Below are 25,446 nucleotides of genomic sequence, written 5' to 3'. Positions count from 1 at the left end.
TTGGTGGTCTCTGCAGGGCCAGTTGTCACCTTCATTGCCCGACCGGCCCACAACAGCCCCCTCCACCCCCGGGCTCTGGCAGTGCCCCCAACCTCTGCCAAAACCCTGTGGTATAGCCTGCATTTGGCACAGTGCCGTCCCTCTGCCCGCCCCGAAACCCCCAGCAGCCTGTGGGGACGCTGCTCCTCCCATGTGGGGCAGGTGTTCGGGGGTCCTGACTCCTCCAGGTGCTTCTCTCAGGCTGCCTGGCACCCCCGCCCATGGCAGTGGGTGCCCGATCGGAGACCAGTGATCGGTGACCAGCGGTCAACTACTGATGGGACTGGGTGAGGCCCCAGCTCAGACGCTGGTCAGACACACCCTAAGCCGAGGACCTCACCTGGCCCCCCGCAGACGGGTTCTTCTGAGCTCTGCAGCCTGGGGAAGCCGGTGGCTCTACCAGGCTGACGTGTGGGGGCTCACGCTCACGTTGGTTCCACATCGCAGGGCCCTCCCTGCCACCCGGCTGGGACTCCCGGGCTGCTGCTGACTCCCACTGCAGCCCCTAAGCCTGCGTTCCTGCGCTCCACCTTCCCTTCCAGGCTGCTCCTGCCTCCATGTCATCGTCGGAGCCTGGGGTCCTCCTTCAGTCATCAACTTGGAAGAGGATGCTGTTTCTCTGAACCTGCCTTTTGGGGTGCTGCCTGGGGCAGTGCATCAGAAGCCCCCCTGGTTGGAGGTGCGGGGTAGGGGCTGGGAGATGGTATCTTGGCAGACCCCCAAAGGATTGCAGTTTCCTCCTGGAGGTGAGTGTGGCTTCCTAGGTGGATAGAGCTCCCTCCTGAGGTTGGAGAGGTAGGATTTGGGGATCAGCTATTGCATGGTAGGGAATCTTCTAGAACTTACTGCTTTTTTTTTTTCAATACCAGGGATTGTACTGACAAGGCAAGTGTTCTGCCAAGCTACACCCCTGGCCAAGAACTTCTGTAGCTTTTAGATACACATGGGGTACTAGGGGAGAGGCTTCAGGGAGGGGGACCCCAAGACAGTGGAGAGAAGTGGTCGCTCTGGTGGAGGGAGTGGGAGCCCTTTAATTGACAGTGTTATAAATCATGGCGACTAAAAAGTTAAGACACCAGAGCTGGAGCAATAGTACAGCGGCAGGGTGCTTGCCTTGCACACAGCCGACTCATTTTTAATCCCCAGCACCACATCTGAGCCCCACCAGAGTAATCCCTGAGCGCAGAGCCTGGAGACAGCTTTGAGCACTGCCGGGCGTGGCTCTCAGCTAAAAAAAACCCCAAACCACTCAGGGACTCGGGGCCAGGAAAATAGCTTACTTACCTGGCGTGTACAGCACCCCGGGCCTCAGGCCCTGCCAGAGGTAACCAGGAGTCCCCTCACCCCCAACAAAGCTGAGTAAATGAAGGCGCCGCTGCAGTGGGTGCATCTCTGACCCCGCCCCTCGTGTGGCTGGGCAGGGGAGCCAGCTGAGCTTTGGGGCCTGCCTAGGCCCTTTGCTCCTGGTGTGGAGAACGTGAAGCGCGGCTCCAGCCACACTGTACTGTGCTGGGCAAAGATCACTCCCAGCACCCCTCCTGGTACCCACACCAGAAACCCAAGGCAGCAGGGAGACCCTGAGGGGGGCGGAAGAGGCCCAGAGCCCTCCTTGAGAGCACCCCAGTCCCGCCTCTGGCTCCCCCCGGGAAGGTTCCCTGCCACACTCCCACTTCCGCCCTGTGGGCGTCCATGGGAGCACCTCCACTCCCAGGGCTGCCCCTCTTGACTTTTGGCCACACCAGGCAGTGCCAGGCGCGTGGGTCTCTGCAGTGCCAGGATGGAACCAGGGTCCGCCGTACACAAGGGAGGTGTCCTAGGCGCTGTCCTGCCATTCCGCCCTGCGGGACAGCTTCCCCCTCAGCGCAGAGCTGGACTTCACTACTGGCTCACCTGCATCCTGGGGCCTGTGCCCCGAGGCTGCCGTATGGGAGACAGGTATTGGGGGGTGACTTTGGGAGGTGGGGCAAGGCTCCCTCCTCAAGAGAAGGTGCAGCTCCTAGCAAATCGCTGTGCAGAGTGAGTAGCTTGCCCAGAAAACCACACGGTGGGGGCTGCCGCCCACACTTCCCTACTGAGGAAGCTCATGTTCTCCCCATCACCTTCCAAGAGGCCAGAAAATGTGGGGTCTCAGGAGAGACGGCAGACGAGGGGAGAAGCAAGGGTTGTGTGGGCACGGCCTCTCCCTGGACAGGAGGTGAGTCTGCTGTCCAGGGGTGGGGGTCTCGGCTCCAAGCCATGCGGCCTGACCGTCCAGAGTGGCACTTTGGGTGCTGAAGTGCCCGATTCAATCCCCTGGGCAAAGTTTTCTGGCAGCGCCAGTTTCCTCTGACTCGGGTGAGGATGCACACACGAGTGAAACTGGGGAGACTGGGTAACCCCCAGAGTGACACGTGACACACTGACAGGCGCACGAGACCCTGGAGGAGAGGGGTGGCCCCGGGGTGCCTGTGGAGTCTTGGGCCAGCATGGAGGGGGCGTCCTGGGGGACATCGCCGAGTCCCAGGTGGCCATCTCTCCTGACAGCGGTGAGGGAGGCCTGGCCTGGCTCCTCTGGGCCTTCCCCAAGGAGCCGCGTGCTCTGCGGTGACTGCCACACCCGCAGGAGGCTGGGGCTCGCGAGGCCAGAAGGGGCTCTGCCGGGGTTCCTGCAGGGTCTGCCCTTGGCACAGCCAGCCCGAGAGGAGAGCCCCGTGCCCCTTGACCGGGGCTCCTGGGCGATCCCACCCCTACGTGGGAGGTGCCACACGCCCCCGACTGGGGAGGGGTGGTCCGGCTGGGGGCAGAGCCACTGCGCCCCGGCCTGTGCCCAGCCAGGCTGCCCGCCCGCCCCAGCCTCCTGCCGTGGCGCTCTGGCCAGGCGAGTGGCCCCTGGGCGCTGGCGGGCCGCGGGCTTGGCACACCCGCCCCTCGCCGCGCGGCAGCACCCCCAGCCGGTGTCTGGCGCCGCCCGCGCAGGCCGGGCCGGCGCCTCAGCGACTCCTCGAGACGAACCCCGGAGGCACGGCCGGCCTTTCCGCGCGACCCTCGAGCACGCGGCGCCGCAGGGCCCGGGCGCTGCGCCTCCCGCCCCCGGGGCCGGCTCTGCGGGTCGCCGCCGCCGGGCGGGCGCGTCCGAGCCGGGGCCCCGTCCGCGCCACCGAGTGGGCGCCGCTCGCCGCGGCGGCGGGCGGGGGGCGCGCGGCTCGGCGCGGAGGGCGACGGCTGGGCGCGGGGAGGCGCGGCGCCCATCGACGCGCTCGGCGCTCGGCTGCCCGCGCCTGCCGCCGCGCGCCCGCCCCCCGCCGCCTCCCACTGCCAAGATGGCCGCGGGCGGCGCCGGCCAGGTGAGGGGTCCCCGGCAGCGCCTCAGGCGCCGCGCGGCCCTCCGCGGGGGAAGGGCGGGCGACGCCGCCCCGGGCCGCGGCGAGCGGGCCGGAGGCGGGGCGCGGGGCGGGGTCGAGGAGCGGCGGCGCGGCGGCGCGGAGGGCTCGACAGCCCGGGCGGAAGCGCGCGGCAGCCGGAGGGAGGTGGGGCGCGGGGCGGGGCCGGCTGCTGGGGCGCGGCGAGCGCGGGGGCGGGGCCGCGGGCGGGGCGGGGCCAGGGGCGGGGCGGGGCCGCGGGCGCGCGCCGGGCTGCTGGTGCCCGCGGGCGGCTCGCGCCCACCTGCTCGCCGAGTCCGCTGCGCCCCGCTCTCGGCCGCGCAAGTCGCGGGTCCCCGGGCCCGGGCTGGGGCTCGCGGGCCCCGAGGATGGCGTCCGGACCGCGCTGACTCCGGTACGCGAGGGTGCGGGGCGCGGGTGGGCGTGCATCGGGAGCGCGGGGCTGCGGCCTCGGGGTCCGCGCGCGCCGGCCCCGAACTTGGCCAAAGTTTCCCTGGAGGGCCGGGGCCGGCTCGGTGCGCGCAACCGCCGCCCCCCGCCTGGCCCCGCGGGCCCCTGGCAGCTCCTCTACCCGAGACCCCGGCGCGCCCCAGACGCTCCCATCTCCGCCTGCGACCCGTGGCCCTGGCTCCCCCACCCCGTGCCTCCCGCCCCGTCCTGGGGTTCCCCCACCTCGTGAACCCCCGACAGGGGCATGAATCTCCCCAACCGGGAAACCCCAGTCCCTGCCTGGTTCTAGCGCCCCAGAGCTCGTCCTCCCGGGAACTCCGTCCCTGAGCTGTGGACCCGCCTTCCCTGATCCCCAGAATCACCCCCAGACTTGGGAGACCCTGGTGGAGGGTCCTGCCCTTGCAGGTCGAGGGCAGCCTGTGTGGTGGGTGTTCCCGGGGAGACCCTGCTGACCCCGTCCCCCATCGAGAGCCAGTGGCTGTGGCACTGCTGCAGGCACAGTCCTTTCATCTGCTGAGGCCTGTGGCGGCCTGGCACGCGGCCTCGGGACCCAGGACTTCTGTTCTCCGGCAGTCCTGGGGCTACGTGGAGGAGGTGTGGTCGGGGGCTCTGACCACCACTGCTCCTAGCAGCTGCCGGGCTCCCAGCTTATCTTCCAACACGGATTCTTACTCCCCGCACAACCTCCCAGAGCACCTTTGACCACTTGAGGTTGGGGGCTCTGAAGCCTCAGCCCTGGGCAGGGAACTTGGCTCCAGTGTGGCTCTACCCCTTCGAGTGGGCAGATGGTCAGGGAGGCCAGGCCCGGAGGCGTCACCTCACTGACCTCCCAGGCTCTGGGCTGTGCTGAGCTCACCTGGCCACCCCCAGCCCACCCTCTGTTCACGCCTGCCTCAACTTCCTTCCTGTGTCCCCTGCACAGCCTCCCCCAGAGCCCCGGCACCGGCCTGTCCTTTGGAGAGGCCTCAGGTTGAGGACCTGGCCTGTACCCCAGGGGATGCCACGCTGCAGCCTCAGCACTGGCAGGCCCTCGGGTGCTGTGGGTGCCTCCGCACACAGCCCCCTGGGGGACGCACTCGGGTGTGCTTCGGGTGGGCTGCAGGTGTGCGACTCAAGGTGCCCAGCCCGCTCCTTCTGCAGATGGGGAAGTTGTGGGTCCTCGGGGCGGTGCTGTGTGGCTGCCCAGCCCGGCCTACTGATGCAAATGAGTTGCTAAAATTGTGGGTCTGAGCTGGCTGGCCCTGTCCGCTGTGCCACGGGGAAGAAAAACACCAGCCCAGCCAGCACCTGCCGTGGCCGCCTCCTGCCGTGGCCGGCTTGCTGTGGGCTCCTTGCCCTCGCCCTGCTCTGCCTGATGACGTGGCTCTGCCGCTGTCCCCGGGTCACTGCCTGGAGCCGAGGCACAGAGGAAGCTGCGTTTCCCTTTGTGGTTGTCGCAGACTCTGGGGGCCTGTGTCTGCTGCTCCGGGGGGCCCACACCCGAGGGTGCCCGGGACGACACCAGGCTTGGAGCTGGGGGCCACAGGGGTCCCAGGGGCTGAGCCTGGGGTTCTTGTCGCAAATCCTGTGCTCCCGCCTTAGTACCGGTTTTATTTGGCAGGGGAGTAGGCGCTGTACCGTTCAGAGGGGTTCCGATGGTGGTGCCCAGATGGGCCCTTGGAACGAACGGTACTGCCCTGCCTGGAGTGAGCCTGAGGTATGCAGGTTGGGCTCTCGTGGCGGGGGCTGCATGGGGCGGGCTCTCGTGGCCGGGGGTATGCAGCTCTGAGGGAAACTGCTGGGTGGGGCCCGAGCCGCGTGGTGCCTGGTCTGCACGTGCCGCAGTCTCACCCGCAGAGCGACCTTTGCCCATCTGCCCGCGGTCGAGCGCAGGGCCACGTCCGACACTCACCTGGCCGCCCTTCATGGGTCTCCCGCGTGTCCGGGCACGCTGTTGAGCCAGGAGTAGCCCCCGACCCCAAACCAAAGCACCCCACAGAAGGCTTTCACCCCGCGCTCTGTGCCGGCCAGTTCTCTGCCACGTGGCCGCAAGGTGCCAGGGACGCAGTGCCAGGCTGTCAGCGCTGTGCCCTCCGGGAGAGTCTGCTACGCTTGGATTGCCCAGGGAGCCGGGCCGTGCTCGGTGGCCCTGTGGGACCCCAGAGAGCTCTTCTTCCCAGAAACCCCTCCTGATCCTTGCTGTCATCTGGCACCCAAAGGCTCCCCTGGAAACACACGGGCCCCCGAGGCCTGGAGAGAATGACGGGGTGTGCCCGGGAGAGGGGCGGGGTCCCTGCTGGGAGGCAGCGGGGGGGGGGGGGGGGGGGGGGAGGGGCGTGTCTGCGGGAAGACTGGGACCCCTGCTAGAGAGCTGGGAAGGGGCTCAGCCCAGGTCGCTGCTGCCCCCCGACTACACTGTCTGGGGAATGAGCACGGCTGGGGTCCCCCTGTGCTCGTTATTTTTGTTGGGGGCACCCTACCCGGCTTGGGGCTGGAGGCTCGGGTGCAGGGGTGGAGCTGAGCCCCGCCCAGCCCCCCAGGGTTCGCGGTGGTGAGGGTAGACAGGCGGACCTCGGAGGGCCCTGGCTGCCGTAGCGGCCCCAAGTCACTGGGCCGGCCAGGGGCGCCCCAGTCCCTCTCTCTGGGTGTTACCCAGGGGTTTGGGCTCATGAGCCTGCAGGACGGGGGCTCAGCTTCCCTGATGCCTCTTCAGGAGCAAAAAGGAGCCACCTCGGGGGGCTGCATGGCTTCTTGAGGGCAGACGGACTCCCGGGGTCCAGATGGTTTTCCGGGGGCGGAAGCGGGGCCCAGTGGGGGCTGGAGCCTTGGGGCTGCATCTGTAGGGCGCACCTCTCCCTCCCTGCGCCGTGCCCGCTGATGTGCCCGTGCTGGAGCCCTGGGCGGGGGGGGGTGTGGGGGGCGCTCCCCGTGTTACCCAGCCTGTCAGCCCAGCAGGGCGGCTCTGCCCGGGCAGGCGTCCTGCCGAGGCGCAGGCATCAGGCGGAGCAGGGCTGGCACTGGCCCTTTTCTCGAAGCTGGTCCCGAGGACGAAGAGCTGGACTATGGACGCCTCAGGCCGCCCCGCCCTGTCCTTCCTGTGCCGCCTGTGAGCCAGGCACTGCCCGTTTTCTCTGTGGCTGGGGGCAGTGTGGCCTCGGGCCCCGAGCAGATGCCCAGTGTGTCTTGTTCTGTTGAGGCCGTACCGGGCCATGCCAGGGCACAGGGCTTGCTCCTGGCTCTGCTCTCAGGGACCACTCAGGAGACCCAGTGTGGTGCCAGGGTTCGAGCCAGCCACTCATGTGCTGGGCAGTTACCCGCCCTGCGCTGGTGTTTCTGTGGTCACTCTTACTTAGGACAGGTCAAGACTTTGGACTTCTGTCCCTTCGGCGACCCAGTGTGGGTGGCAGGACCCATAGCTGGTCTCCTGGGGCACAGGCATGCACCAGGCCCTTGCTCATGTCTGAGGGACTCCATCTGCCTGTCTGTCTGCCCGTCCGTCCTGTCTGTCCTTCTGTCTGCCCGACTGTCTGCCCGTCTGTCTGCCCATGTGTCTGCCCATGTGTCTGTTCTTCTGTCCTCAGGCTGTTTCTGTCTGTCCCATCTGTGCCATGTCAGGGCAGAACAGTAGTCCTGCAGCGCTCGTCCCCTCCTGCCCTGTCCCTCATCCCCCGTGCTCCCTCCTAAGCCCCCCCGGAAGTGGAGATCCTCCCCCAGCCCCGCACACACCGTGGCCTTCAGGGAAAGGTCTCTCCCGCCTGCAGTGCCAGGACCCCCAGGAGGCTCAGCGTGCCCGGCAGCTCGGGCTGGCTTCCGGGCGGGTCTGGTCTCTGGGTGTCTTCTCACTTAATCACTTAATCACTTAATCCCCGTTATTCATCGATTTATTTGAGTGGGTGCCAGTAACGTCTCCATTCATCCCGGTTGCGTGCTAGCGTAGCCCAATGGTATCTGTTCGTTTTAGGAACATGTAGAGCCTCAAACCGATCATTTAGGGTCTTGACGAAGAAGTCTGACCATCTTATAGGTGGGCGTCCACGTGATCTTTTGATGTCTCGTGGAATCCAATCAGTAATGGCTCTAGTCCAGCGGTTGTCTGTAAACCTCATTACATGTCCAGCCCATCTGATTTTTGATGTCTTGGCAAATGAGACAGCGTCCCTGATTCTTGAGCGTTGACGAAGATCAGAACTCCGGATTCTATCTCTCATTTGAGTGAATCGTGATATTCCAAGCATAGTTCTTTCGATTCCTCTTTGAGAGACCCGAATAGTGTTCTCATCCTGTTTTCGTAGGGTCCAGGTCTCTGAGGCATATGTTAATGCAGGAAGAATAGTGGAATCAAAGAGATGTGCTCGTAGCTGGAGGTTCTTTGTCCTTTTAGTTATTTCTTCAATGCTCTTGAAGGCATTCCAAGCCGCTCTCTTCCTCCTGCGTAACTCAGGTGCCAGGTCATTCATCATGTTGATTTCTCGACCTAAGTATATATAACTGTTGCATTCGGAGATGGTGGTTCCGTTGAGAGCGAATGGAGCGTCAGGAACAAGGCTGTTTCTCATAAACATTGTCTTCGTAAGATTCAGCTGTAGTCCGACCTTTCCACACTCACGGTCAAAGTCCGCAAGCATTTGTGCTGCTTGGCTGATGTTTGGTGTTATTAGAACGATGTCATCAGCAAAGCGGAGGTGGTGTAGTTGCCGACCATCTATCTTCACTCCCATGTTTTCCCATTCTAGTCGTCGCATGATGTTCTCGAGGGTGGCACTGAAGAGTTTTGGTGAAATGGTATCACCCTGCCGAACCCCTCTCTTGATATGGATGATTACTTCTTTGTAGAATGGTGAGATCTTGGTAGTGAATCCGCAATAGAGCTCACGAAGGATCCTGATGTATTGAGTTTGTACGCCCTGATTGGCTAGGGCTTCCATGACCGCTTCCGTCTCAACAGAATCAAAGGCCTTCTTTAAATCAATGAACGTTAGACAGAGCGGCATCTTAAACTCCCGAGATACCTCAATGAGCTTGGTTATTGTGTGGATATGGTCAATGGTACTGAATCCTTTTCGGAATCCAGCTTGTTCACATGGTTGTCCTTCATCTAGTGTTCTGCTAATCCTATTCAGGATGACTCGAGTGAATAGTGTCTTGACTATTGGGTGTCTTCTCACGGGATCTAATTTGCATCGAAATGTGGACAGCAGTGCAGGCCTCTCCTCCCAGCCCAGCCCTGGCCAGTGCCTGGAGTGTGTGCCCGCCGTGCCTCCCCCTCGTCACTGGGCTTCAGTCTTCCTCTGTTCTTCCGGCAGCCGCCCTGCTCTGGGCCTGTGCCCCCACGTCCTGGCTCCCCCCAGCTTGGCCTCTGAGCCCTTGCCTGGGGGTGGCGTTTTTCGGGGCAGACTCTCCCCACTCCCGTGGGCCCCCCTTTGTCAAAAAGTGTGTGAGCTATAACCAGAAACCCAGTCACCACTCGGGTCACTCCTGGTGGTCGTGGGGGACCCACCGTGGCATTGGGGATCCCGGGTTGGTGCGCCCAGGGCAAGCACCTACCCGCTGGCCGCCTTGGGCTTTCTGGGGCGTGTTTCTCACTGGAAACAGCTGTGGGTGTCTTGCAGGACCGCCTTGGACGGGCTGTGGCTGCTCAGGGGGCCACAGGGGCGTCTCTGGCCTTGCTCTCTCTAAGCTCCGTCTTCCTGTCTGCTCTGCCCCCAGTTTCTCCTGGGAACAAGATGAGTGATGGAGCCCTGGGCCCCTCCACACATGGCGCAGCCGTGATGGGCGTGGTGGATGGCCACCCGGGACGGCCCACACAGAGCCTGCACCCTGCGACGCTCAAGGCGCCCGAGCAAGGCCCCGGGTGGGCAGCTGGTGGCCTGGAGGACCGGCACAGCCTTTACTCGGCGGACTCGGGCATCCCCACGCTCGAGATCAGTGACCCCGAGCCTGTGCCCTGTGGCCTGGGCCTCGTCCGGAGGGCGGAGGCGCCAGCACTCACGCGCAGCTGCCAGAGCGAGTGCCCGCTGCCACCCTGCATGCCCGAAGCGCCCGGCGGTGCCCCCGAGCCAGCCGCGCGCAAGGCCTCCACGTTCCCCAGGACAGGCTACGACTCGGGCCGGCCCTACAGCCCTGGCGCCCGCACCGCCCGCAGCAGTGACCATGGCTCGCTGTGCAGCGCATCCAGCCTGGGCACCGAGCTGTCAGCCAGCAACGAGGACATTCTGGACCTCATGGTCACCAGCAGCTCCAGTGCCATCGTCACCCTGGAGAACGACGATGAGGACCCACGGTTCACCGACGTCACCCTGAGCTCGCTCAGGGCCGCACCCGGGGCACTGTGGGCGCCCATGCAGGAGGACCGGATGGATGGAGCGGACGGAGCGGACGAGGGGAGCAAGCGGGGCCTGCTGGGCTCCGTCGGCAGCTTTTTGTCCAGGTACAGGCAGGCGGCTGCAGCCGGGCCAGCTCAGCCCGAGGTGCTCCCTGGGTCAGGGGCGCCTTGTTGGGGGTCCTGCGGGGCGGGCGGGGCTGCCTGGCTTATCGTGTCCAGACTTGCTCTTGGGAACCCCCCCCACCCTGTTTGTGTCCTGGGCACTCCCCGACTCTCCGGCCAGCTGCCTCTGCTGGTGCTTTGAGGCCTGCTCTGCTGAGAAGTGGGGCTCGGGTGCTGGTCGGCCTGTAGCCCTGCTGCCTGACCCGGGGTGCAGGCCCTAGTGCCCCGGTGACCCTCTGGGTCACCATATGCTCTTGCATGGGCCCCCCAGCTGGCCGCACACTGCCCTGCTCTGCACGGCCCGCCCCAGAAGCCCCCAGACCAGGGCCGATAAAGGGGGTGGGGGCTGGGCCTCGCCATGGGGGCATGGGCCCGGGCGGCCACTGCAGCTGGCAGGGCCAGGCTGGTGGGCTCACAAGTCCTGTGCCCTCTCCGGACCAAGTGTGGTGTCACCTGGCCAGCCCTGCTGATGTGGACAGAGGGCAGGGGACTGGCGTGGGGACCACAGGGAGTGGGTGTCTGGGAAAGGACATGGGGGCGCCCCCAGGCGGTGGCCCGGATCCCGTCTGCGGGCAGGAGGGGAGTCCGGGACGCCCAGAGGCAGGGTCTCAGCAGGTCTGGGTATGTGCGGGAAGGACCGTCCCTACTCGTGTCCAGCCTTCCAGGACACGAGCTCCCAGGACCTGCTCAGCTGGGAGCTGCCCCTGGGGCCTTGGGGAGCAGTGGCCATGCTGTGGGAGGAGGTGACTGACCTTCAAGCCCTGCCCTCTGCTCTGCAGCCCGGTGGGCTGCTGTGGCTGGTGGTCTGGAAGCTGCTGGGGTTTGGGGGGGGGGGGCAGAGCTGGGGCTGGTTCTCTGCCGTGCTCCAAGTGGCCTGCATCCCTGTCCCCACAGGCTTGCCATCCTGTGGTAGAGAGTGGGGTGGCAGAGGTGGCCACAGTCGGCTCGGCTTAGGGGGAGAGTGGGGAAGGGACGAGGGTGTGCATGGGGTAAGTGTGTGTGTGTGTGTGTGTGTGTGTGTGTGTGTGTGTGTGTGTGTGTATGTGTGTGTGTAGCGTGCAGGGCTGTGTGGGCCTGAGTAAGTGCATGTATGTCAGTGGGTGTGGGAATGTGGGTCATGAGCGTGAGCAGACGAAGGTGGGAGTGGGCGGGAGTGGGGGAGTGGGCTGTGTAGCCAGGACACAGGTGACTGAACCATGTGTTGGTATGAGTGTGTGTGAGCAAGTGTGTGTATTTGTGTGTGTGAGTTTATGTGTTCACGTGTGTGTGTTTGTGAGTGAGTATGTGTATGTGAGTATGTATGTGAATGTGTGTGCCTCTGAGTGTGTGTGTGTGTGTGTGTGTAACTGTTTTGGCAGTTGGGTTGGCTACTTTCAGTGTGAGCTCACCCACTTAGAATATGTGTGATGTTGGGAGGAGTCACTTGGCCTCTCTGAGCCTGACAGGCTGCTGCCCCCGTGGGAGCCGCTGGCAGCTCCACTGTCTCCCCCCAAGGAGCTGCCCTTCCAAGGTCCCCTGCTCCCGGGGGCCGGCATTGTGGGGACACGTGTCCCCTGCTCGGGCTCTGGCTTTGGCGCCTTGTCGGCTGCTCAGCCTTGGGGGCGGGCAGGGTATGAAACAGGCCAGTTGGGGGTTCTGGTCACCCACGAGCCACCTGCCCACGACCTCAGCTGGCTCCTGTTCACCCTCCTGCGGGCATCACAGCCGGGGATGTGCTTTCCCCTGGCGGGGCTGTGGCCGTGGTTCCCATGGGGGCTGTTCCCCTGCCTCCTGGCCTGTGGTTTCTGATGACTCATCCAGGTTTGCCTAATCTGCCCTGCTATGTCCTCTCACTGGGCACAGAAGGCCAGAGCGACTGCAGCAGGGACGCTCTGGCCATCCACACCGCCAGCTGGGGGTCCCCGCCAGTCACCCCAGAGCACAGAGCCGGGGTGAACCCTGGGCGTCGCCAGGGGCGGCAAACCGAACCGAAACAGACCTTTGCAGGGGGTCAGCACTGGGGGGGCAGGTCATTTCCTCTAGGGTGAGATGAAGGCCCTGCTGGGGGGGCTGGGCAGGGGCTGGCTCTGCGGGGGGGAGCAGGAAAGGCCCCTTCGGCCCTGGAGGCTCCCGCTGGCTGCACCAGCTTCCTCCCCTTTTAGACACCCTGTGAGAACCAGCATCTCTTTTTGTGGGCGGGGATCAGGGACACACCCACCAGTGCTCAGGGCTGACTCCTGGCTCTGCACTCGGGTTGCTGCTGGCGGTGCTCAGGGGACTCTGTGGGATGCAGGGGATCAAACCCCGGCAGGCTGCATGCAAGGACAGGGCCTGCCACTGAGCTTCCTCTGGTCTTACAGAACCAGTATCCTTACTTTCATCTTTTAAACTATTTATTATTATCATTGTTATTGTTATTGTTGTTTGGGTTTTTGGCCACTCCCAGTGGTACTTGGGCTTCTCTTGGTTCTGCACTCAGTCACTTCCAGCGGGCTCGGGGACCAAATGCAGTGCCGGGGATCAAATCCCTGGTCAGCTGTGTGCAAGGCCAGCGCCCTCCCCGCTGTCCGACCTCTCAGCCCTGGGCCCGGAGCCAGCATCTCTAAAGCAGAGAATAAGTGGGGGTCTGGGCCGGGGTCCACAACCATCTGTGTCTGCGCTTGTGGGTGCTGTGCCCAAAACCCGAAGCCCCGGACGTCCTCCCCTCCACCAACTCCAAACCCCGGGGCATGGCCTGAGGGGTTCTGGATCCAGCCCAGCTGGCAGGGTCCAGGCCTGCTGGGGTCTGGCTCCCTGGAGCAGCCAGGCCGTCCCCTGCCCGCTCAGGCTCCAGGAAGGCCGCGTGTGCAGTGCGCGAGGGTCGGGTCTGCTCGCGTTGGGAGGATCATCTGCCTCCCAGACTGTGGCTGCCCCCGCAGCCCCCCAGCTGCCCACCTCACACTCTCGCCTGCAGAGCTGGTGCCGCCGTGGGGGCCGAGAAACCCCCTTTCACAGAGATGGTTTTCTGTTGTTTGGGGGCCGCACCTGGCGGTGCTCAGGGATCACTCCCAGCCGGGCCAAGAGCCACAGTGGTGCCGGAGATCGAACCCCGGGTCACGTGTGAGCATGGCGAGTCCCTCACCCACAGGGCTCTCTCCAGCCTCCAGGATTTGGGGCCGCACCCAGCACGCACAGGGCTGGCACAGGGACCACTCTTGGCGGTACCGGGCATCAAACAGGTCGGCCAAGTGCAAGGAAGCACCGTACCTGCTGTTCTAGTGCCCAGGCCCCCATAAACACTTATTTTGAAAAATGAAATACTTGATCTGAACGCCGTGGTTTACAAGGTTGCTCCTTAGACCGTTGTTAGGGGCTCTCGATGTTCCAGCCCCAGCCCTCACCAGGTGACCTTCCGTCCACCACTGTCACCATTTTCCCGACCTTAGCAGGCACACAATCATTTCTTTTATGTTGTTTGTTACAACTAAATGGCTAATGGAATTATCAAAAAATACTTCCTAGAAGAAAATCTGGAAATCTTTTCCTCTCGCCTCGGGGCTAAGTCCTTGCCCAGGTTTGCTGAGCTTCTGGCCACGGGTGTTGCTTGCTGAGCCTTGCTGACTGCTCTGAGTCATCCCCATTCAACTTGCTGGGCTCCTGCTAGGCTGAGGGGTTGTGGGATTTGTGCTGTGTGGTCCAGAAGCTTTAGGATCTGGAAACTGGGCGGTTGCGGGAGGTGCAGGGTGCAGGAATCCTGGGAAGCCACCCACGCTGACTCCGGGAAGATCCCCAAGTTCACAGCCCGGGCACAGGGTACCTGGGGTTTTTGTAGTTCGGTGTCGCTGCAGAGACTCTCAGTGGGGCCGGGTTGGGATGGTGGGGCAGTGTGGGTGTGGGTGTGGGCGGGCTATCGGGTTCAGGGTGGGGGCTCGGCCTGTCCCCTCCGGAGGGCATCCCAGAGTTTTCGAAAGGGGCCAGTATCCATGAATTCTAACTGCTTGACTCGCGTCCCCTCGGGAAAGCCAGCCGTGATAGGAAGAGCCGGGCATGGGTGATGGCGGCTGTGGAAGGTGACCCATGAACACTTTCTTTTAGCTTGTTCGGTTTCTGTGTCACACTCAGTGATGCTCAGGGCTGACTCCTGGCTCTGCTCCCAGGAATCACTCCTGGCAGTGCTCAGGGGACCACATGGGATGCCGGGGACTGAACCCGAGTTGGCTGCATGCAAGGCAGACGCCTCCCCGCTGTCCTATGGCTCCCATCCCCATAAACACGTTCTGAATGGTTATTTCTGTTTCACAATATCCAGAGGCATTTTGGCTGGGGGGAGGGGCCACCCCCAGCAGTGCTCAGGGGCTCTTCCTGACTCTGCTTGGGAGTGACCCCTGGCCGTGCCCAGGGGACCATATGTGGCCCTGAGGATTTGAACCAGGGTCAGCTGCATGAAAGCTCGCACCTTTCCTCCTGTTCTCTCTCTCTGACCCCGCGTTGGCTTCCTACACTCCTCACTTTTGTTTGCACCAGCTTCCGTAACCCTCCTTCCTTTCTCTGAGCTCTGCGCATGACCTGTGCCGTTGGGGACGGGAAGGCCAGGCCCACCCTTCCAGCTGTCAGCAGCAGCATCCAAGAGCTGGGCGAGTCCCCCAGCCCCCAGGCGCTTTCCCTGGGTGACCACAAATCGTAGCAGCCCTCAGATGCCCCCAGACGCCCCCAGAGGCAGCCTCTCAGATGATTTGGAGGCACAGTGCCCGCCCTGCATTCCCACCCTCCCCCAAAGCTGCCCCTGTGATCCTGAGTCTCTGTGGGCTCCCGGCTGCGAGTCATTCACCTGCCCGCATAAAGGAAACGGGTCCCCGGGGCTGATATGAAGGAGACCCGCCACGGCGGCTGGGCAGCATGCCACCTCACGGGGGTTGGGTGCTTCCTGCTTCACGACCTCCTGACCCGGTCACCTGGGTCCCACTGTCTCCCCAGCCAACACCACTGTCCTTGGTGACCGAAGGACGCGTGGCTCCTTGGGTTCATTTCTGTCTCGGGGCCCCACCTGGTGCTGAGGCTTACTCCCGGCTCTGGCAGAATCAGGGAATCCTTTGGGGTTCGGGGCTCAAACCCAGGCCAGGCCTGTGAGGCTGACCCCGTGCTCTCTGCAGCGCCCGGGCTGGAGTTGGGTGGATCCTCCCAGCTCAGTGCTTAGATTGTCCCCTCCTGCCTCGGGGACCCGGGACAGACCGAGTGGCCTGTGGGTCCCTCCGGCTGTTGGCCCCTGTCCGGGCAGCCTCACTGAGGGGCTTGTTGGGGCCCGAGCGGGGAGCTGCAGGAACTTCCCGGGAGAGGAGGTGGGGGCCCGCCCTGTGCCCAAGCCCCCCGCTGCACCCATCTCTGGACACACAGGGCCGGAGATGTCCAGGCCTCTGTCCCCGAGATGGGCCAGCGTGTGGGGTACCCCGAATGCTCCCAGATGCTGGTGCATTTCTGGCATTTCCCCTCAGCCCCTCTGCCCTCGCGGGGCCGGGACACACGTGGACGGCCGCCAGACACAGAGGGAGGGATGAGCCTGTCCTCCGTGCCAGCAGCCACTCTGGGTGCGGCACAGGCACAGGCGCACACGGGACTCGCTGGTCTCTCCATGCCGCTGGCACCCTGATGCGCCCAGGGGCTGCGCGGTCCTTCCCTGTGCGTCATTTGCTCCCAAGGGTCGCTGTGCTGGCCCATGTCCCGGTAGCTCCCGGCCTGGCCCGGCGCTCTCCCCGGTCTGGTCTGCAGCTCCCGGGCGCCTTCTCCCATCCACCCTGATGCCAGCCTTCCCTGCCCCTGTGTCCAGCTGAACTTTGTTTTCCTGGCCTTTGGTTTGGTTTGGGGCCATGCCCAGAGGAGCTTAGGGGACCAGCGGAAGGGCTAGGATGGAACCCGGGCCAGCTCCGTGCCAGGCACGTGCCCTGCCCACTGCATCCGTCAGGCCTCGCCGCACCCAGGCTTGTTCTCGGTGCGGTTGGTTTCACCGGCGTCGTCTTCAGGATGTTGTGGGACGTGTGGGAACCAGGTTCCAGTCCCGGGTTTCTGTGGCGCTCCAGAACCTGCTTCCAGTCAGTTCCCAGGGACACCTGTCGTCCTCGTGCCCAAACTGGCCTGCTGGATTGGCGGGGGCCTGGCCAGTCTCGCTGCTTGGGAATCCCCCGGGTTTCCCAGCTGACCTCTGTCTTCTGTGTTTGAGTGGCATTTTGCATTTCAGGTTGCTGGCCCAGCAATATTCTGTGTCCACTCAGTCCTGCGAGGCGGGCCTGGTGCTGGACTGTCCCCGCTGTCTGCTTAGTTCTGTCTCTGGGACTCGCCCGGCAGGTTTGTGTCCAGGAAGTGGCCTGCTCTGGGGTCAGCCCCAGCCTTCCTCTGGGATGGGGCCCGCACCCAGACGTCTGTTGCGCAGAAGTGAGATTTTCTCTTTGCCCCCACGACTGTCCTGCCAGCCACTCGCCCGTGTGGACACCCCTGGGGGTTTTCGTGGTGGTGCGGAGGGTTCTGGTCTTTGGCCCACCCTCTGCAGTGCTCAGGGCTGACCCGGGCCCACACATGGTGCCAGGGATGGGGCCTGGCCAAGCTGTGTCACTTGCCCACGGCTCAGGGTAGCACTCGCTCCCACCCGCATCCGCCCGCCAATTTCATCTGCTCTGTGGGGGGCTCTTGTTGGCCTTGACTGTCGGTATGGCGTCACCTTCGGAAAGAGGGAGACTCTGTGAGGGGACCAGAAACGGGGGCGCACACCATCCTCGGCACCTTCACAGCCTGGGCCGCACAGGGCATGAGGCTGCTCAGGGGTCAGGCTCGGGGTCAGGGGCCAGGGCTCAGGGGGCCCAGGTCAGTTTCTTGGGGCCAGAGCCCAGGGTCAGACTCTCTGTTGGGGTCAGGGGCCCGGGGTCAGGCTCAAGGTCAGGGGCCCAGGGTCAGGCTCTCTGCTGGGGCCCCTGTTGCCAGGCTCCACCCTCCCTGCAGTGCCGCCCTGTGCCCGCCTGCCTGCCGGCCCCGCCTTCTCAGCTTCCTCTCAGGAGGAAGGAGCCTGACCTGCAGGCGGAGAGGCGGGACGGAGCTGCTGCTCCCGCTGCCATGGCTGTGTCCCCAGCGCTTCTCCTGATGGACAGGTCTGTGCAAGCTGTCCCCTGGGGCTGGCCGGCGGGGGGCTGCTCCCTCTCAGGTGCTTTCCTGGTGCAGGGCCCGCCCCGCCCCCTCCCTCGGCACATTTTCCCAGGGAGACCCCTCCTGCGTTCCAGCTCTGGGTACTTCTGATTGTGTGTGTGGGGGGAGGGGAGCATCTGGGATTGACATTGTGACCCCCCACCCCCCGTCTGCTCTGCACTGTTTGTGTGGCTCCCCGACCCGGGCGGCAGCTGCACGGACCCCACAGTTCTGAGGTCATGAGTCACCACTGTCAAGCGGTTGAGACATGGGGAGAAGGTGCCAGGTGGGTCCCGTGGGAATGGGGCGCTGGGATCCGTCACCGGCACGAGGGCACGAGAATCCCCGGGTCCAGACGCAGCCACTCGAGGGAGCAGGACCCGAGTTTGCTTCCCAGGACGCCCTGAAGTTCTGAGAACCTGCTGGGTGTCTGGACCTGTGGGACCTGCTGAGCCGGCCTGGGCCGGGCCTGTCCTCCGCTCCTGCGCTCCCCGCCTTGGGGACATGCACCGCCGGGTGGAGGGTGAAGACGGTTCACGTCTGCGGAAGTGCCTCCCTGGGCAGACTTTTGTCCTTGTGGTGCCGGTGGATGGAAAGGGTGTCCCCACCCTGTCCCGCCCTGTGCCTGCAAGTGGCCATCCTGCCTGCCACGCTCCAGGCCCCAGGCCCCTGGCATCCAGCAAGCAGGGCAGGGGTTCAGGAAGGACACTTGTCACCAGGGTACTCTGTGTCCTTCCACTCTAGATCGAGCGTTGGTCTCTCTCATGGCCCTGCTCTGCAGGGGGCTGCCCATTCCCCGCTGGTCCCTGTCATTCCTCTTGGGCCCCCAGCCTGTGATCTGTCCCGGAGGGTCTCTTGTGGCTGGGCTACCATGTTTCTACCAGCCGGGCCCCGTGCTTGGTATCCCCGCTTCCCACCGGGCAGCAACCGATGTCAGGACCCGCAGGTGAGGCTGGCACTGCGCCAACCACACCCCTGGTCCCAGGCATCTCTGCTGGCCATGGACACGGGAGGAAAGGCCCCTGCACGGCACCTTCTTTGTGGTGCCAAGCCTGTCCACCCTGTGGGCAGAGCAGCTGCTCCTGTGTGCCCACCATCAGCCTCAAGGTGGTTGCCAGGCCCGGGCAGACTATTCTAGTCTCATGCGGGTGAGGGCCTGGCCATGGAGCCAGTACGAGGGGAGTTCCCCAGGGCCCGGGGACTCAGCAGCACGCGGCTGGCCAAACCCAGCACCACACCAGGAGGGAGCCCTGAGCAGGACTGGGCACAGCCCCACCCCTCACTCTCCCGCTGCCCTGGAGGTCGAGCTCGTGATATCCCACGGGCCGCTCCTGCGTGTGTCTCTGAGTGCAGGGGGGGCAGCGCCCGTGTCCGCCGAAGGGCGTCTGCCCCGCTCTCCCTCACGGTTGCCCCCAGCACCTTTCTAACCCTCTTACTTTCTCTCTATAGGAACTTGCTTGCTAGAAAACAAAATGCAAGACTTGGCAAACAGAGTGACTTGGGATGGAAGTTACTTGGAAAAGTGTCACTGCGAGAGACTGCTCAGAAAGAGTCCAGGAAAACGCAGAAGGTACTCGAGGCCCGCAAGGCCACTGCACGTATGGCAACCCCACGGGGGCTAGGGGCGGGGACCCTATGGCCCGGGCGGACACTGTCAGCCTTTTGCACCGTGTGACCCCGAGAGGTTGCGCTGCTGGGACCTGGGTCTGGGGTGCACGTGCTGTCGGACGTCACGCCTGTCTGATGCCGCAGCCCCACACCTGGCTCCCGGGGCCACTCCCGCATAGCCCAACATGGGCTGGCCTTCCTCCTGCTGGCTCTGAGCTGCCTCCCCTCTTCCTTGTGGAGGGGCGACAGCCCGCAGGCGTGAGGCCACCAGCTCCCCGGCATCCTGCGCCAGCGTGAGGGCTGAGGGGGTGTTGTTTGTGCTGGTCCTCCCTCAGGCGGAGCCTGCTTCAGCCCACTGCTCTGCCCCCTGTCCGGCCACGGCTGGTTTGTCAGTGGACTCTTGGCAGGAGCCCCGGGGACCAGGAGTGGCCAGTGCCCTCACCTGCTCCCCACATGGCAGCTAGAAGAGAGTGCATCCAGGCGCACACATTGCTCGAGCTGCAGGGACGCTGGCCAGTGGCTGAGGGGCCGGGCAGGGCACTCGGGCCAGAGGGGCTTTCCGCCTGCGGAGCCCGGGGCTGTCCCGCGGAAGGTGCAGTGAGGCCTCGCAGCCAGGCAGGGTGACTGTGGGTGCTGCACGCCTGCTAGGCCGCGGACCCTCTGTAGCTGCTGGCCTGGGCGGCGGGGCAGCTGTCCACACCCGGCATTCTTTGTGCTGTGGCAAGGAGCTTTGCTTTGGTGGCCATGTGAGGCCATCTCTGGCCGTGCGAGCAGAGAGCCCGGGGAGGTTCCTTGTCGCCGGTCACTTCTGTAGGTTCTTGAAGTTTGGCAATAGCTTGCACTTAAAAATTTGGCTGATCAGGTGCGTGGCTCATGCGGGGTTTCTTTGGGGTCTAAGTGGACACACTTGGGTTTTTTTTTTTTTTAAAGAAATCTGCATTCTCAGATTTGTCCCCAAGCTTCTAGTACCCGGACATGGTGTTTGAATTGCTCTGTGATTCTCAGTCATTTTGGTTTTGTTTGGGGCCACACAGGGCTGAGTCCTGGTGGGCTCGGGGTCCAGACCTGGCTAGACCACATGGGGTGACAGGGATTGAACCTGGGTCGGCTATGGGTGAGGCAAATGCCTTACCCACTGTATTGTCACTTCGGCCCCTTCAATCTGTTGCTTCTAAGTGTGGATTCTGTGCTGGAAGCGGAGAGTTCCTGTGGCTGAACGGCTGGGTCAGCTTATCTGGCAACTTGACACTGGAGATGAAAGCGCTGAGTGCTGAGCCCTGCCACAGGCTGTAACCTGAGCTGCCTGGCCCCACGAACCCTCACGGGGGTCTGCTGGGGAGGAGGCTCGGGTGGGTTGGGGGACCCTCCACAGACCTATCAGTGCTGTGGGGCTCTTAGTTATCAGAACACGTCCTGGATACGCGTCTGCTTGGCCTCAGGTCTGTGAAACTCAGCATCCGAGTCGGAAGGAAACGCTGCTTGTGCTTTGGGCTTCTCAGGTTTCTCAGAGGTTGTGGAAAGGAAGTTTACTTTAAAGAACAAGAGCAGGCCGAGGAGGGCCACACGCCTCTCATGGAGGAGACCCTGCCACAGTCATCATTAATGACCAGCACTCTGGGGCAGAGACACAGAGAGACAAAGAACAACATTTCAGGGGATTCAACGCCCTGAAAAGTGAGGGCTTCTGTGTGGCAGAGTTGGGAGGAACTGATCACCATTGCCACAGTCCCTCGGGCCTCCTTAGCTACCTCAGCCCCCTCAGCCCCCGACCCCCTCAGCCCCCTCAGGCCCCCTCAGCCCCCTCAGACCCTCAGGTCCCCTCAGCCCCCGCAACCCCCTTAGCCCCCTCAGCCCCCTCATCTCCCTCAGGCCCCCTCAGACCCCTCAGCCCCTTCAGACCCCTCAGGTCCCCTCAGCCCTCTCAACCCTCTTATCCCCCTTAGCTCCCTCAGGTCCCCTCAGCCCCTTCAGACTCCCTCAGCTCCCTCAGGCCCCCTCAACCCCCTCAGGTGCACTCAGACCTCCAACCCCTTCAGACCCAGAACTGAGGACCCTTCCCCCATCTTCTCACCCTGCCCTGCAGCTGGGCAGGTTCTTGGCTGATGGTCAGGTCTGGAGGTGACTGGCTGTGCCATCAGCCTTAAGAAGAGGTGACACATGGAAGATGCAGAGCCCAGGCAGAGCCGGGCAGGGACAGCCCTACAGCAAAGGGCCTTGGAAGGTCCTGGGTCTGGCGGTTTGGGAGTGGGGAATGTACTCCTGTTTTATTAATTTATTTTGAATTTTTTGGTTTTTGAGCCATGCTCGTTAGTGCTCAGGGATCACTCCTGGTGGGGCTCCGGGGACTCTGTGGCGCTAGGGATGAAACTTGGGTCCGGGCACCTTCCTCGCTGTCTCACGCTCTGGCTCCAAGGGTTGTAAGCTTTGGGGGGTGCTCTGAGCAGTGGGCGAATCTTTCAGACTGACTCTCCGTGCTGGCGATGAACCGGCCTCACCATCAGGAACGGGGCGTTTGTGTTCTGACATGGCTGGTGGTGATGACTGGACCTTTGCGGACTCTCCCTGTCCCTGTGTGTGGGTGCCCTGCATGTCTCAGATGGCCTTCTGGAATTTCAAGTCAGCTCTTCACTGGTGAAGAGAATTCCAGAAGGCGGCCAATCCAGGGCAGCGTCACCGATACTCCTTCTCCCCATCTTTGGCTCTGTGAAGTCTGGGTGCTTAGAGAGTCATGGATCAGCATGAGTTGCACAGAGGCCAGGCCGGAAAGTGGGGTGGGGGGATTTCAAGTTTATTGCAAGTTCAGCTACAGGTGTACAGTAAATTCTGTTTATTTATTTCGGGTTTTGGGCCACTGCTGGTAATGCTCAGGGGCTGCTCCTGGCAGTGCTCGGGGACTATATGGGATGTCTGGGCTGGAACCCGGATTGGACGTGTGTGTCCTCACAGCAGACGTCCTCCCTGCTGACCTGTTTCTCCGGCCCCAGAATACGGAAAATCACTCTCGTGTCCCTCCTCCCCACACCTGTGGAAAGTGAACCAGAGCCAGTTTCAGAAAGACTTGTAGATCTGGGGCCAGCCGGGGAGACGCTACAGTGGGCGCTCGCCTGGACTGGGGACCCCTGGGCAACCCTGGTTGCATCTCTGGCACGGCCTGGGCAGCCGGGGCTGGATGTGGAGGGGTCTTCCCTGTGCTGTGCTGAGGCTCAGCTCAGCGACATGTGAGGGCGACTTGGGAACCTGCGAGGAAATAGTTGCAGGCAGGCCGGGAGGAAACAGACTTGGAGCAGCGCCCCTTCCGCGGCATTTGCCCTGATGCAGGGCAGCCCAGAGCCCGCGCTGGGCAGTTGTGTGGACGGGGGTCCTGGGAACTCTGCCAGGGTGCGGGCCTGCCCAGCCTCTCCTTCTCGACTCTCAGCTCCCACCCCGCCCTCAGACTATTTACGGCAGCCGCCTGGGTCTGCAGAACCCAGGACCCCAGGGAGGGGTTAGAGCAGGAGGGTTGCCAGGACGGGGTGGGGGTCCCTGCTGCTTCCTGCGCTCCTCCCGACACTGCCCGGGTGGTTCGGGGAGTGAAAAGGGGCAGGAAGCCAGACAGGCCGCCAAAGGGAACTCTTCGGGGTGTCACCCTCACCCGAGCTGACCCCCAGCCACAAAGCCACAGATCCAACAGATCCTGGGCCATCAGACCCCACACAGATCACAGACTGGCTGCGTGGTGGGGCGCGTGTGGGGTGCCTGTGTGAGGCAGGCTGCTCCAGAGGCAGAGCCGCTCCTCACGGCAGGGCTGCTGGCATGGGGCCTGGGGCCCAGCCAGGTCCGAGGGAGGCAGAAATAGCGAAATTCCCAGCGGTGTCGAGAACCCAAAGGAGCACGCGTGTGGGAAACCGGCAGGTCTCCACTTGCGGAGGGAAAGGCAGATGCCGCCCACTGACCAGCCCAGAAGGCAGCGGTGGGGAGAAGGCAGACCGTGCCAGCCAAGAAGGAAGCAGGAAGGAGAGCAGCGTGACCATTCTTGTTTTGGTTCGGTTCGGCACAGGTCTGGGGTGCTCTGGGCTTACCCGGCTCCGTGCTCAGGGATTACCCTTGGCAGGGCTGGGCTGGTCCCAGGGTTTGAACCCAGGTTGACTGTGCGCAAGGCAAGTTTGTTTGTTTGGAGTGGGGAGTGAGGGTCCCACCCAGCGATGCTCAGGAATTGCTCCTGGTGGTGCCCGGGGGATCCTTATGGGCCGCCAGAGTTGAACCTGGGTTGGGCGTGTTCCAGGTAAGTGCCAACCTGCTGTTCTGTCTCTCCAGCCCCCCTACCCCCATTCTTGTTCAGTTCAGCCTTTTTCCTTTTGTTTTGGGGCCATCCCTAGCAGTGCTTAGGGGTTATTCTTGGCTCTAAACTCGGGGATCGCTCCTTGCAGGCTTGGGTATTGAACCTGGGTAAGCTGCTGTGTGCAAGGTGAGAGCTCCCTACCTGCTCTGCTGTGGCCTCTCACAGGGCAAGTTCCTTCACTCCTGTTCTGTCTCTGTGGCCCAGCACTGACAGTTTTTAAATAAAACCTGTAGAACTGTAATAAAAGTCAGGTCAGTTCCACAACAGAATGAAGTTGATAGAGGCAGGAGTGGGTGGGCTGTGTGTAGCTCTAAAGGGGGACGGACAGATAGTTTTGGGGTTAAGGCACTTGTCTTGCCTGTTGTGGCCATCCTCGGTTTGATCCCTGACATTCCATATTGTCCCCTGAGCCCCACCCGGAGTGGCACCTGGATGCAGAGTCAGGCGTGAGCCGTGAGCAGAGTCTGTGTGGTCGAAAAGTAGAAAATGGGGGCTGGAGAGATAGCACAGCGGGTAGGGCGTTTGCCTTGCACGCGGCTGACCCGGCTTCGATTCCCAGCATCCCATGTGGTCCCCTGAGCACCGCCAGGAATAACTCCTGAGTGCAGAGCCAGGAGTAACCCCTGTGCATCACTGGGTGTGACCCAAAAAGAAAACCAGAAAATGAATGGAAGGGAGGGAGGGAGGGGTAATGCAGCAGGGAGGGTGCATGCCTTGCACACAGCCAGCCCGGGTTCGATCCCAGCATCCCATCTTGTTCCTTCAGCCTGCCAGGAGTGATTCCTGAGTGCAGAGCCAGGAGTAAACCCCGAGCACTGCCAGATGTAGCCCCCAAACAAAACAAAAATAGAAGATAGCCTTAAGATCATTAAAAAAAAAATCTGGTCTAAACAATATAAAGAGACCAAAAAGAGCAATAATACACCTTTTTAAAAAAAATTTATTTTTTTTATTAGTGAAACACCATGAGGTACAGTTGTAGACTTCGAGATTTTTGTGCTTGGGTTTCAGTTATACAATGATTGAGTACCCTTCCCTCCACCAGTGCCCATTCCTCACCTCCAATGCTCCCGGAATCACTCCCACCCCCCAACCCCCATCCCACCCCACCCTTGTGGTGGGGCATTCCCTTTTGTTCTCTTTCTCCTTTTGGGTGCTGTGGTTTGCAAAAGAGACATTGAGTGGCAATCATGTTCAGTCTATAGTCTACATTCAGCATGCATCTCTCATCCTGGGAGGATCCTCCCAACACCCTTTAGTTGGTGCTCCCCTCTCTATCTGAGCTGCCTTCTCCCCCAGCATGTGCGGCTGGCCTCCTAGCCATGGAGTGAACCTCCTGGTACTAATCTCGGCCACTCTTGGGTGTTAGTCTCCTATTTTGTTACTTTATGTTCCCCAGATGAATGCAATCTTTCTATGTCTGTCCCTCTCTTTCTGACTCATTTCACTTAGCATGATACTTTCCATGTAGTACCACTCGTATGTAAATTTCATGACTTCATCTTTTCTAACAGCTGCATAGTACTCCATTGTGTAGATGTACCAAAGTTTTTTTAACCAGTCATCTCTGTTCTTGGGCACTCGGGTTTTTTCCAGATTTTGGCTATTGTGAATAGTGGAGCAATAATACACCTTAAGGAAATTTGGGGCAATACTAAAATTAAAAGCTCAACACTTTAGTTGTTGGAGTTTCAGAGAGGAGTAAAAGACGATGCATGAAAAAAATTGGAGAATGGGGCTGGAGCGATAGCACAGCGGGTAGGGTGTTTGTCTTACACGCAGCCGACCCGGGTTCGATTCCCAGCATCCCATATGGTCCCCCGAGCACCGCCAGGAGTAATTCCTGAGTGCATGAGCCAGGAATAACCCCTGTGCATTGCCGGGTGTGGCCCAAAAAGCAAAAATAAAATAAAATAAAAAAATAAATAGGAGAAAGTAATGGCAGAACATGTCCGAAGTCTGGTAGGAGGCGTGAACCACACAGCTTCACACGAAGGGGTCGGCTCCATGAGCACCACGTCCCGCCCCTGCCCAGCACGTCCCAGTAAAGTGATAAAAATGGGGTCGGTAACAGGAAAAGTGCTGTA

At 62.4% G+C, this 25,446-nt stretch overlaps 1 protein-coding gene across 2 annotated transcripts in view; it reads left to right on the top strand.

Annotated features, from left to right (window-relative positions):
• The first annotated feature begins 3,298 nt into the window (after positions 1 to 3,298).
• The window catches only part of TBC1D14 (TBC1 domain family member 14), a 298,797-nt gene continuing 276,649 nt past the window's right edge, over positions 3,299 to 25,446 (top strand). Inside the window, exons 1-3 of one of the 2 annotated variants that reach the window (XM_056132917.1) lie at positions 3,299 to 3,362; positions 9,534 to 10,254; positions 18,883 to 19,003. In XM_056132917.1, the coding sequence (XP_055988892.1) occupies positions 9,551 to 10,254; positions 18,883 to 19,003 (825 nt within the window). In that variant the 5' untranslated portion in view covers positions 3,299 to 3,362; positions 9,534 to 9,550. Of the gene's footprint in view, positions 3,363 to 3,646; positions 3,793 to 9,533; positions 10,255 to 18,882; positions 19,004 to 25,446 lie in introns of those variants that run through there. The other variant, XM_056132918.1, reaches the window with a different exon arrangement.

This window comes from Sorex fumeus, unplaced genomic scaffold, assembly GCF_029834395.1.
Source record: "Sorex fumeus unplaced genomic scaffold, SorFum_2.1 ptg000095l, whole genome shotgun sequence".
In the NCBI taxonomy this organism is placed as follows: domain Eukaryota; kingdom Metazoa; phylum Chordata; class Mammalia; order Eulipotyphla; family Soricidae; genus Sorex; species Sorex fumeus.
The sequence above is the reverse complement of the archived record's forward strand: the minus strand, read 5'-3'. Positions and strand labels throughout refer to the sequence as shown.